This window comes from Dermacentor andersoni, chromosome 5 (assembly GCF_023375885.2).
Source record: "Dermacentor andersoni chromosome 5, qqDerAnde1_hic_scaffold, whole genome shotgun sequence".
In the NCBI taxonomy this organism is placed as follows: Eukaryota; Metazoa; Arthropoda; class Arachnida; order Ixodida; family Ixodidae; genus Dermacentor; species Dermacentor andersoni.
The window spans coordinates 193476551-193489349 of record NC_092818.1 but is presented as its reverse complement, the minus strand read 5'-3'; the positions used below and the strand labels follow the sequence as shown (position 1 = coordinate 193489349).

Here is a 12799-nt window from a genome sequence, read left to right as displayed (position 1 = left end):
ACTGCGCACAACTCAACCAGCAAGTGATTTGCGAGTGAGTGATCGTGTCGACAGTCAAAGAGAACTTGGCCAAGCTGGCTGACGTAAGACTGTTGACGAAGCTGGATGCTAATGTCAGTTACTGGTGGATGCCACTTGCACCCGAGTCACAAGATTTCAGCATTATCATAACACCGTTTGAAAGGTTCCAGTTCCTGTGTCTACACTTCAGTATATCGCAACAGCACACAAACCCTAGTTGAATGCACTCTTCATGGAGGGTTCCACCAACCTGTGGGGAAGACTGAAAACAAAGCATGTGCAAAGTTGGTCACTCGGGCCGGCAGAATAGGATGGAACATGTCATGACATAAATGCAAGTTGATGAATCTAAGGAAAATCATTGCAGTTAGTACGGTTCGTACTGCTACTGAACTATTACTTTATTCTCCACTGCATAATGCATGAACGTTGTTGTTGCTTTACAGCAAAACGCTTTATTTTTGACTAGATGCAGCAGAAAATGCCTGCTTCAAAGCACATGCTTCAAACGTCCACTCAAAGTGATGAATATTTTTTTATAGAACCATTAGCACTACCTTAAAGGGGCCCTGAACGACTTCTTATCGGAGTCAAAAAATGCGTTTGAAGTTAAATTAGACTATTTCAGAAATACTTTGTCGCAAAAAGTTCTTCAATGCATTCAGTAGAAGTGGAGTTACTGGCAATCAAACATAACATTCACAGTGTTTCCGCTCCTTCTTCAGTGATTTGCACTGCAAAGACTAAGGTGGAGTGGGATGTGCCCACAACGCTCCGCCTACTGAACGCCACCATGGCGCGCAATCCTAATTTAATTTTGGATGTTCACGTAGACACCACTATTTCCGATTTCGGCACCTATGACGCACCAGGCACAATTGTCCTCAGCGAGCCGCAGTGCACCCAGCCAGTGGACTCGTTGTGGCACCCTTCGGCAGCCGTGGTATCTACGCTAAGTAGCAGAGTGCAGCTGCATGCACTGCACCGGTTGCTTTGGGCACAACAGGGTCAGAGTGAGTGCTCACGCTCATATGCTCCTATCTGGCTGTGCTACATCGTGCTGACCGGATAGTAGCCACATCCAACTTCCGCATCTTGAAGTGCTATCAATTAGTCTGCCAATTTGTCCTGGCCATGGGAGCAGCCAGGAGTTAGGCTGCGCTGGCAAGCGTGCATGTGGTCTGACCTGAAGTTTCGCATGGTTCGAGGGTAGTTGAGCATTCAAAACTAGTCTAAATTAGTGAGACCCATTGGCTGCGACAATGATAAGCAGGGCAGCCAAAGTTTAATTCCTACGCAGGCGGCTACGGTCGAGCGTGAGCAGATGATAGTTGGCTTCTTCTGGAAGTACGTAATTACTATAGAAATTTGAAAGAACACTTTTGCATACTTCATCCTGTTTATTGAACTTTGTCAGTAAATACACACAGTAACAGTAAGAAGAAGCGCGCTGATCCAAATACCCTTTTTGATTGATGTCAGCTATAGCCCAATAGCTGACATCACTCATGGGAATCTGCTATATTACGAAATAGAGCGTCCAGAAAAGAGTGAGGAGCAGGCTTCTATTGAAAAAAAAGTGTTTGACAGAAAAGTGACTTCACGCTCCGTGTTCGAGATCCACGCGTCATGCCCGACTGCAAAATTTGGCGGAGATGTTCACAGCAGCGTATTGCTACATCCTATTCTAAAAAAATTATGTGGGCGCTTGGATTTATTGGGACGTACCCATAAGCGGCTTCTGGCTGATCTGAGGATGACGGCGTGCCTTGCTTGATGTTGGCTGGCTTCCATGTTGTCCAGTGCTTGCTACCTCTTATAAATACACCGTGTAAATAGTTTACGTACTTTGCTTCCGCGTGTTTTTTCACCAAGCCCAAGGGGTGGTTCAGGGCCCTTTTTAATAAAATAAGGTGGAAGGGGGTGGGGTTGTCAGCATGATAAAGGAGGATGTGTGGGTGATGTTAGAAAGCTGATCGATAATTAGGTACATTGTAGGAAATTACCAATGTTCTGCTAAATTTGCTTTGGCAATCTCAATAGCTTGTTTTTAAAATCTCTGAAATCAGTACATTCTGTTTTGGTACTATTGACCTTTAGGTATGTACACTCTCTTGAAACAGAAAAAAAAAACATGATGAGCAAAGCTTTTGACAATACTATATGTATGCATTTTCCTTGTAAAGTGTATTGTGTTTCAACACAGCGCACCTTACAGCGTGCCTAAAGTTTGACAGCTACAATCTAACTGCAAGTCTTAAGAAGTGCTTAGGTTACAAGAAGCTATTCACAGCATTTGGCTCTTTGATGTTCCCGTAAATTTACAGCATGGGTACTTTAAAGTTCCTACAGATTTAGTTACTGCGAAGAGATTCCCTTTCCCTACCCACCCCACTTTTCTCATTGAAAACAACACTGTGCTCAGAGCTGTCTAGAACACAAAGTAATGCTCTAGTCTGATGCAGATATCCGACACATTCGTTCTAATGCATAGAACCTTGCCGCATGATTCTTTAGTTTCACTGTTTTCAACAATGCAGGTGGCCCAGAAAAACCAAAGAAACGGACATTACTGGGTAAAATACGGAAACGGCTCAGCTTCAAGAAGAATCGCTCCAAGTCTATGGAAGCTCGGTCAGATGCTGACACGCACAGCCGCAGTAGTAGCCGTAGCATCTCCACCGACCGTGCAAAGTCGGTGCCACTTGGAAGTAAGTGTCCTGAAGCGCAATACTGAAATTTCCAATTTGCTTTGTGCCTTGCATGCATTTAAATATGGCTGGCTTAAATGCACACTGCCACCGCAGCTTGGCCAACCTATTTCTTTTTTTGCATGAAGAAAGCATTGATCTACACAAAGCCGAAGGTTTTCATGCAGAAAAAAAAAGCAGCGTGTGCACTGGTAGGATTGCTAAACATACATTTGTTGCACTCTTCCCAACAAGCTTGCTAGCTCAGTCTAATGTGCCACACACAGAATTGTTGATTAAAGTTTATCACTGAGATTGAAAGATACATTTGTGTAGATTTTTTCCATGCAGTCTTAATTTAGGATTTAATAATGTGGAGCTACTAATGTATACTTAAGTTTGGTACAGCTTCTGCGTCCTGACACAGACCAATAAAATTGCAGGAGTACTTCGTATTTAATAGCACAGTGTTGTCGGGTATTTTTTGCATAAGGATATGAGTCTGCAAAATCATTTTTCCTGGTGTAACAATAGCTTTTCAGGAACAGTGTCACTAATACCAGCAGAAAAACAGAAATGAAGAATTAAACTTTGCAAGAATTACTGAGGTGAAGTCTTTGCATAAGTGCTTTTTATTATGTCTTCAATGATCCCTTATAAAATTAAAAAGTGCCTATTTTAATGAATGTCATTGAAAGGAGCACGCATTCGAAACTGCCCATGATATTTTTAAACAATTAAAACTGTACTGTTTGTTCGTTGGACGTAACTTGAGCTGTCACCATGACTAGGAGCTGTTGCTTCCACTATATTAAATGACATCATCAAAAGCACGATGTACAGAAGTTGCACAAGGCAATGCTGAGTCATCAAAAATATGAAACTCACGCTGAACCTGTTTCTCAACAGTGGTTTCTAACCACCAAAATATCTGATCTGTATGCATTTTTAAAGGAATGTTTGTGGCTTATCTTGACTGTGTCCCATATATTAGTTCGTTCTCTAGTGATGCTTTATGTTACTTGGTAACATAAGACTAGAACAAAATCACGTTGCCACTTAACATATGTGTTGCTTAAATAGCCATTTCATTTTTCTTATACTGATGATGCCAACTGATGATACTTAGACTATAGCCATGACTTAAATGCAGTAAAGATCTTGAGGTGACTTTGTTTATAAGGCAATTATTGAAATGTACGATTTACATCGTCCTGTTTACTCTGTAGTGAAAATGTTTATTTGAAGGACATGGAGAGCTTGGCTAGTGAAAAAAAAGTGCTTATTTCCAAAGGAACAAAGATCTATAAAGACATTCAAAATATTAACTTCAGTAAATCCTTTGCGACCTCAACTATTCCAGCATTTAATTTACTATTGCACCCGGTATTTGCTCTGCGACTCCTCTGAATAAAGTGGCCAGGTGTACGTTTTCAATTCCAGCCTCAAATGGTCCTTTCTGTAGACTATTGCAAGGTATGTGAGTTGTGATGAGTTTTCATTTGCTCCTGTGATACCAGAGGACATCTAAAGCACAAATACAGTATGTAGTCATGGAAGTTATAAATGGTCAAACACCATTTAATCAAAGTATCAATTTCTTCGCTGGTAATATTGCAACACAGCTTAATAAGCAAGAACCCATCATGCTTTGTAAAAACTGAAAACAGAAAGATGGATAGTCAATCTTTGAAAACCCTCTAAGTAAAGCAAATCACTTGTACACATAAGCACTGCTTCTGTATGTGCTTTGTGAATTGTGGCCAGCGCATCTTCGATTTTTTGTTTAAGCAGCACTGCAGCGCAAAACTGCTTTCTTGCACCCATCTTTCTCGTTCTCTTTTCCCTTGTCACTTTTTGTCTTTCTCTCTTTCGCTCTTGCAGTCGGCAGCGTAACGGTATAAACCACTTTTTCTCCCAACTTTTTTCACCACTGCACATTTCTTGAATTGCGACCTCTTTTGACGTGCATTCTATCTCAGTAGTTCCCTTCAGTAGTGCCAAAGCTACATAGTGTAATGAAGTGGCATCAGTGTGTTCTTCCACTCTGAAACACAGATTCATGAAAATCATCTTTTGGTCATGACCTGCCTACTGACACTGGGAAATATATTTATGCATTGCACAGACAGTGCTTCAACTTTAAGGCCTCCTGTTTGTTTTTAGCATGCTTTCACTCTGCCTTGTCTCTCCCTTTGACCCTTCTCATGTTGAGTACAGCATCTGGTCAGTCTTCATCTATAAAATGGAAGTTCGAATGTGAGACGTGTCCAAGTGTATTGGGATGCATGCACAAACAGGACATTCAACTATGTAAATTCTTCTGCCTGCTAACAGTCACTTATGCATCATATGAATGTAATGCACTTATTCTTACATATTATTACAGCTTTTATATAATAGTATAGCACTGATACCATAGCGATTGCAGACAAACCTCAATAACACAAGTGACAAGAAAGAGCACCGAGGGCCCGTCATTCATAGTCTGGATGACAGGATTAGGCTAGCCGCTCAGACTTACGTCTGGTACACATTATTGTCATTGTGGCACTCTGTGTGCGAAGCGAAAATTCAAGGCCGCTACTCGAGTACTTTTGTTTGTTTTTATTTATATCTAACTATTTAATTTTTACTTAACCTACCCTCATTCCCCCTCTCTCTCCCTAGGCCAGAGATTCATCCTGTGTAATAAAGTTTTGCGCACTCAGATATAACAAATTATTTAGTATAATAAGTAATGAAGTATAATGAAGTAAATCTACACATTTTTTATCCAATATTAATGGGGAAAAGAACATGCGATTATTACGAATATTGCATATAACAGGCATATTTTTGTTGAATTCGACTCCGCCATTAATGAAGTTTGACTTTAATCTTTTTGTTTGATGCATTTGCAATTGTGTCAGGTGAAAGCACTGAGCAGGTGACAACCAGAGATAAACCATACATCTATGCGCTACGACAGTCGTTCAAATTCACTATTGGCTAAGGCTGTAGCTTCCATACTGCTGATGGGCATTACTGAGATAGATTGTCTTTGAATCTTGCTAGTTGAAACATTCATGTGACAGAGAACAAGGTGCTTTTCTTTGCCTCAACATAGTTCCTGCTCTTTCATCTTTCTAGGAGATCTCATACCTTAGCCTTAGTGTACATTTTCTTTTACCTCAAAGTCATTTAACGATTTTTTAATGGCTGGGGAATTTAGATGGCATTCTGATCAACACAATCCTGCGACAAAGATTGACTGTACGCCCATGTCTTGTAGGCCGTCAAGAATTTTGCCAATGGGGAGATATAAAGAGAAAATGCAAAGGAGTTCTGCACTGTGGTGCATCATGTAACAGCGTTTTTTTTCTGCATTGGCTTGGACCTATGTGCACGCATTCGTACAAGTTCATTTTGACTTCTGTGGAAGTGGTACAATATGAGCAACTTCTAAGGCTATTTACAGCCTTGAACACCTTATCACCTAAATGAAATTCCGAAAATGGCTGAAAGGTTAGGAACAGTCAATTATTTATCCGACAAGCAAACACCTGCTTCGATGCAATGAGGGCCATATCTTGACTGCATTTAAAGGGGACCTGAAACACTTTTTGAACATAGTAAGAAAACGTTGTCGATCTGTCGTAAAGTCTGCTGTGAACATGTGAGCGAAATGTCACTGCACTGCATGCAGCAGGGAATTTACCACATCGTGTCAAAAACAGCAAAATATTGCTTGCACTCGCATCTGCAATGCCGCCACGCAGCATTATCGAGAGCAGCTGGCCCACCAACGCTATTGATAGATTTCGTATCGTGAGAGCGTTCTCAGTGACACATAATTGCGAATTATGAGCTAAATAAATGAGAAATATATATTTCTGGGATGCCAAAACGACAGAAATATCATTTCATCTCTGCACTGTGCATAGCTGCGTCAAGTGCACATGACCTCTGAGATGACGATGGCATGCTGTGTAACATAGTCTACCACCGATGCCATGTGGTGTCGCGGCAAGCCATTTTGCTGCCGCGACACTCAGCTTTTAGTCTGAGCTTTGCACGCTTGGCTTCTCCACTGCATAGTTTCCAGCGTGCTTGTGGAAACGAAAAGAGAGCAAGCCGGGTATTGGTGCGATAACTGCACTTATAGTTGAATGATGTGAAAAATTATTGCGGCATGTGATTCGTGAGATAAGGTCCTTTAATAGTGAGGCCATTCTACGATTAGCTAAAGAAGTGTTTCAGGGCCTCTTTATAGGCATGCCTGCAGAAACTATTCGTGTTCACATTATAAACAACACCCTCCTTTCTTTATCTTTTGCAAAGCTCTCTTCTACATGCTGATCCTAATATTTCAGAAACATGAAGGGCTAAAGAAAATCTTAAAGTAACTCCCACCATTTGTAGTTGCATTTCTGTTATTGTTGACTAAGTTATGCTGATCTTTCTAACTTGCAGCTTTCAGGGATTCTGTGCATTGTTTAGTTTACAATGTATTCTGTCATGTCATGGGACCATATATCTCACAGGGGTACATGAAAGCCTTTGATAGTTGCACGGAAAGCCTGTTCAGTTTCCAACTTAATTTTCATTATTGTTGGTTGTCTTCATCTCCAAATTAATGAATATTGCATTTTTTGACTCCGCATGCATTTCTGAGATGTTGTTGCATAAAAGGTAAGGTCTAAATTTTCTTGGATCACACATTTCTTCACTGAGTGTATGTACTCAGCCTTGGGCACATATAACTTTCTGCACACTTTGAACTTGCACAATGCACACATTCAACACATTTTGAGGTGTACTGTTAGCTCATGCACTCTTCCTTGCCCAAACTGCAATGATTATCAACAAACTATCTCTTTCCAAAATCTGGATTTGTAAGCTGCAGGCAGATCAAAGGTGTTAGTATAGCAGACTGTAGTATCAGTTGCCACCTTTACGTTTGTACGAGAAACTGGTGTCAGTGACAACTATCGCATCTGTATGCCATTATTGAACCGCAGTTCATTGAGCACTGGTTTTGTAGCAGACACCAGTTTTTCTAACTTTTGCTGTCTTCATAGTTAACTCAGAGCATTAGATTGTTTGCTGTGTGAAATACGACAAGAATTTGCTAATTTTTCTTGCTTTTGTAATGTTGAAGATCCATAATGGGGAACATGATGCATCACTCATATGTTTCACATGTGGCTGCCAGTATTGTGAAAGCTATAGAGTAGCGACATAAAAAAAAAAAACACAGATAAGGCTTTCTTTCTCTTATTCTGTTAATGCCTACTTTCTCTCTACTGTATTTTCTTGAAGGTTTGCCTGCAAAGCAGATTTTTACAAGTATGCTATCTCACTTTGTTCCGATACTGAATCATTTACAGCACACTTCTTTTTTCGTTTTTCGGTGTTTCTTAACGATTGGCTGACAGTTACTGCCTCCATATCGCTTCCTTGTTTTGTGTTAGTTGAAGATGGGTTATTTTCTTCGGAGGCGGAAATAAAGCAAGAATATGCTGAGCCAAATGTGGCTAAAGATACAAATGTTGGTACTTTAGGGTATTCACTCTAATTCTCCGGCTCATATTCATCAGATCAACTCTGAGCTTCATAACTGAACATAAGAAATTACGGAGCAGCCAGACGAAATTTTGAGCAGCCCTGTGATAAAACAGGGCATGGCAAGAATACTTTAGTTTACACCAATTGGCAGAAATATTAATTAATATTGCCTTTTTTTTTCTCCCTCTCTTACAATAAATTTTTTTCCTTTAGCTATCAAACAGCCACTGGCAGTGGTAATTTCTTTTCAGCAGCAATCACTGCATCGTACTCACGTTACGGGGCCTTTGTGATCAACTAGAGTGAACACTGCTCAGCCTACACTTGTTGTCGCGTTTTATGTGTGCCATGAAACATAATACTCTACCCTTTAAGCACATTCACGTTTGTGTGCAGTCATAGAATGTCTTGGTTGGAAGAATATATGAGTCGTAACCACATAGCACTAAAACATGGACACAACCACGAAGTTGTACTACCATTGGCAGTCTGTGTGCAATGTTGGCTTTTCACTAACTTGTGAATACTGTCACTGTACTCATCAATGTTACCACTGCTCTCACCATAGTCTTGCATGTGAAGAAGCGGGATGAGCCTAAGGCACATTTTCACAAGTATTAATGAGTTGCGAAGCACATTAATGCGGCTAAATTTACTCAAATGCGTAAACGTCCAGACAGATTCAGATGACTGCTTGCTACTGTAAGATGCACTGCTGTGCATTGCCAATGCCAGGCTGTGTTCGCTACTCTTGTCTACCTTGACATCGAGGTAAAAAAAAAGGCAGCCTAGTCCTATTGGGTTGGTTCTTTCTGAGCACCCATTTCTGTAAGCAGACGGTGAACAATACAAGTTGTTTGTTTGAAGCAATCTGTAACAACCTTAATTTATTTTCTTAAAGAGGGAGGACAGTAGAAAGGCAGGAAAGCCTGTGATGCTTGCTCCACTGCTCCCTAAAGCAGTCATGTGAATGTTCTGTGCTTTACATCGATATGCACTATGTAATGACCCACACAATACACACCTTTTTATGGTAATATTAAACGGTGACGTGATCATCTCTTCTGTCTATTTAGTGCTGCCATGATGTACATTCACTTCAGTTATATATATATATGTGTGTGTGTGTGTGTGTGTGTGTGTGTGTGTGTGTGTGTGTGTGTGTGTGTGTGCGTGCGCGTGTGCGTGCGTGTGTGTGTGTGTGTGTGTGTGTGTGTGTGTGTGTGTGTGTGTGTGTGTGTGTGTGTGTGTGTGTGTGTGTGTGTGTGTGTGTGTGTGTGTGTGTGTGTGTGTGTGTGTGTGTGTGTGTGTGTGTGTGTGTGTGTGTGTGTGTGTGTGTGTGTGTGTGTGTGTGTGTGTGTGTGTGTGTGTGTGTGTGTGTGTGTGTGGCACACTACTACATGCCACAATAGTCCGGTCACAAAAGACAAGGCCAGCACGCTGACGGTGCGCGAGCTGAAATCGGGCTTCTGCCGGATTGAGCTAGCGCTGCTAAAAATATAATTTGTAGATACCAAGCACCAGCGTCTGTCTGGTTTTTCTTCACTCATTCATATATATATATGAACGAGGAGAGAGGGGGTTAACCGAGGGTCCCGATTTTTATTAGTCATATCATGAGAAGCCAACAAACACGGACACCCTGGACGACATAGGGGAAATTACTTGTGCTTAATAGATGAAATAAAGAAACGATAAATTTATGGAAATTAAAGTGGATGAAAAAACAGCTTGCCGCAGGTGGGAACCGAACCCACAACCTTCGCATTTCGCCTGCGATGCTCTACCAATTGAGCTACCGCGGCGCTGTTTTCCCATCCACTATCTTGGGTATTTATGTGTCCTAGTAGGACCCTGGGAGTGTTTACCAGCGCCACAACTCACACACCTTGGCGGCGGACGTGGAACGTTCCACGTCCACGTCCACGTCCATATATATGTATATGTATATATATATATATATACCTTCGCACAAGTATGCAAAGGTTGTGGGTTCGGTTCCCACCTGCGGCAAGTTGTTTTTTCATCCACTTTAATTTCTATTAATATATCATTTCTTCATTTCATTTATTAAGCACAAGTAATTTCCCCTATGTTGTCCTTGGTGTCAATGTTTGTTGGCTTCTTAGATATGACTAATAAAAATCGGGCCCCTCGGTTAACCCCCTTTCTTCTCGTTATAATATATATATATATATATATATATATATATATATATATATAATAACTCTACTCACCTTTTAATATTACGAAATAACGGTGTGTATTTTTGTTGTGAGACTTTTCATAGTGCACATCTATGTAAACACCATGGGCTCCATATATATATATATATATATGGAGCCCATGGTGTATTTTATGCTTTTCCTTAACTGTAATATTTGCCCCATGTTTTCACTTGAGTTGGTTGTGTGCCGCCAATAACACTGGCAGAGCCTTCCAAGTTAATCACCAAGCGTAAGACAGCTGACATAAGAAAGTATAATATGGATAGAATTGAACATGCTCTCAGGAACGGAGGAAACCTAAAAGCAGTGAAGGAGAAACTAGGAATAGGCAAGAATCAGATGTAAGAGACAAAGCCGGCAATATCATTACTAATATGGATGAGACAGTTCAAGTGGCTGAGGAGTTCTATAAAGATTTGTACAGTACCAGTGGCACCTACGACGATAATGGAAGAGATAATAGTCTAGAAGAATTTGAAATCCCACAAGTAACGCCGGACGAAGTAAAGAAAGCCTTGGGAGCTATGCAAAGGGGAAAGGCAGCTGGGGAGGATCAAGTAACAGGAGATTTCTTGAAGGATGGTGGGCAGATTATTCTAGAAAAACTGGCCACTTTGTGTATGCAATGCCTCATGACCTCGACCGTACAGGAATCTTGGAAGAACGCTAACATAATCCTAATCCATAAGAAAGGGGACGCCAAAGACTTAAAAAATTGTAGACCGCTCAGCTTACTGTCCGTTGCCTACAAAGTATTTACTAGGGTAATCGCAAGTAGAATCAGGAACACCTTAGACTTCTCTCAACCAAAGGACCAGGCAGGATTCCGTAAAGGCTACTCAACAATAGACCATATTCACACCATATATCAGGTGATAGAGAAATGTGCGGAATATAACCAACCCTTAAACATAGCTTTCATTGATTACGAGAAAGCGTTTGATTAAGTCGAAACCTCAGGAGTCATGGAGGCATTATGGAATCAGTGTGTAGACGAGCCGTATGTAAAGATACTGAAAGATATCCATGGCGGCTCCAGAGCTAGCGTAGTCATTCATAAAGAAAGCAACAAAATCCCAATAAAGAAAGGCGTCAGGCAAGGAGATACGATCTCTCCAATGCTATTCACAGCATGTTTACAGGAGGTATTCAGAGACCTGGATTGGGAAGAATTGGGGATAAGAGTTAATGGAGAATACCTTAGTAACTTGCGATTCGCTGACGATATTGCCTTGCTTAGTAACTCAGGGGATCAATTGCAATGCATGATCACTGACCTGGAGAGGCAAAGCAGAAGGGTGGGTCTAAAGATGAATCTGCAGAAAATTAAAGTAATGTTTAACAGTCTCAGAAGAAAAGAGCAGTTTACGATAGGTAGCGAGGCACTGGAAGTGGTAAGAGAACGATCTACTTAGGACACGTAGTGACCGCGGATCCGGATCATGAGACTGAAATAATCAGAAGAATAAGAGTTGGCTGGGGTGCGTTTGGCAGGCATTCTCAAATCATGAACAGCAGGTTGCCATTATCCCTGAAGAGAAGAGTGCATAACAGCTGTGTCTTACCAGTACTTACGCACGGGGCAGAAACCTGGAGGCTTACGAAAAGGGTTCTACTCAAATTGAGGACGACGTAACGAGCTATGAAAAGAAGAATGATGGGTGTAACTTAAGGGATAAGAAAATAGCAGATTGGGTGAGGGAACAAACGCGAGTTTATGACATCTTAGTTGAAATCAAGAAAAAGAAATAGGAATGGGCGGGACATGTAATGAGGAGGGAAGATAACCGATGGTCATTAAGGGTTACGGACTGGATTCCAAGGGAAGGGATGTGTAGCAGAGGGCGGCAGAAAGTTAGGTGGGCGGATGAGATAAAGAAGTTTGCAGGGACAACATGGCCACAATTAGTATATGACCGGGGTAGTTGGAGAAGTATGGGAGAGGCCTTTGCCCTGCAGAGGGCGTAACCAGGCTGATGATGATGATGATGAACCTCACCCAGCACTCGGCATTTGTGGCATCTGGGTGCCTAGTCACTGTGCAAACCACAGTCACAAGGCACTGTGGTTTGCAGTCGAGCGTTTATCAGAAGCAAACATCATCAAAGTATTCTTGAAATAACCTCCTTGCATTCTTGTTTCTCTGTATGTTTTGTTTTTGATTTGCTAGATGGCTTGCACGATGTGACACGCAGAACATGGTGTGAGGCAATGTCACCCACAAAAGTGCCATGCAACAGCTCCTACAGGGTTACTAGCAGCCAACAACTTGTGTTTCGAAACAGGCATTATGGCCATAGAATTATGTTG

At 41.3% G+C, this 12799-nt stretch overlaps 1 protein-coding gene across 6 annotated transcripts in view; it reads left to right on the top strand.

Annotated features, from left to right (window-relative positions):
* The window catches only part of LOC126531798 (uncharacterized), a 208146-nt gene that overhangs the window by 170137 nt on the left and 25210 nt on the right, over positions 1-12799 (top strand). For all 6 annotated transcript variants that reach the window (XM_055071482.1, XM_055071481.1, XM_055071480.1 and 3 more), the window contains one exon: positions 2562-2732. In XM_055071482.1, coding sequence (XP_054927457.1) covers positions 2562-2732 — 171 coding nt within the window. The remainder of the gene's footprint in view (positions 1-2561; positions 2733-12799) is intronic.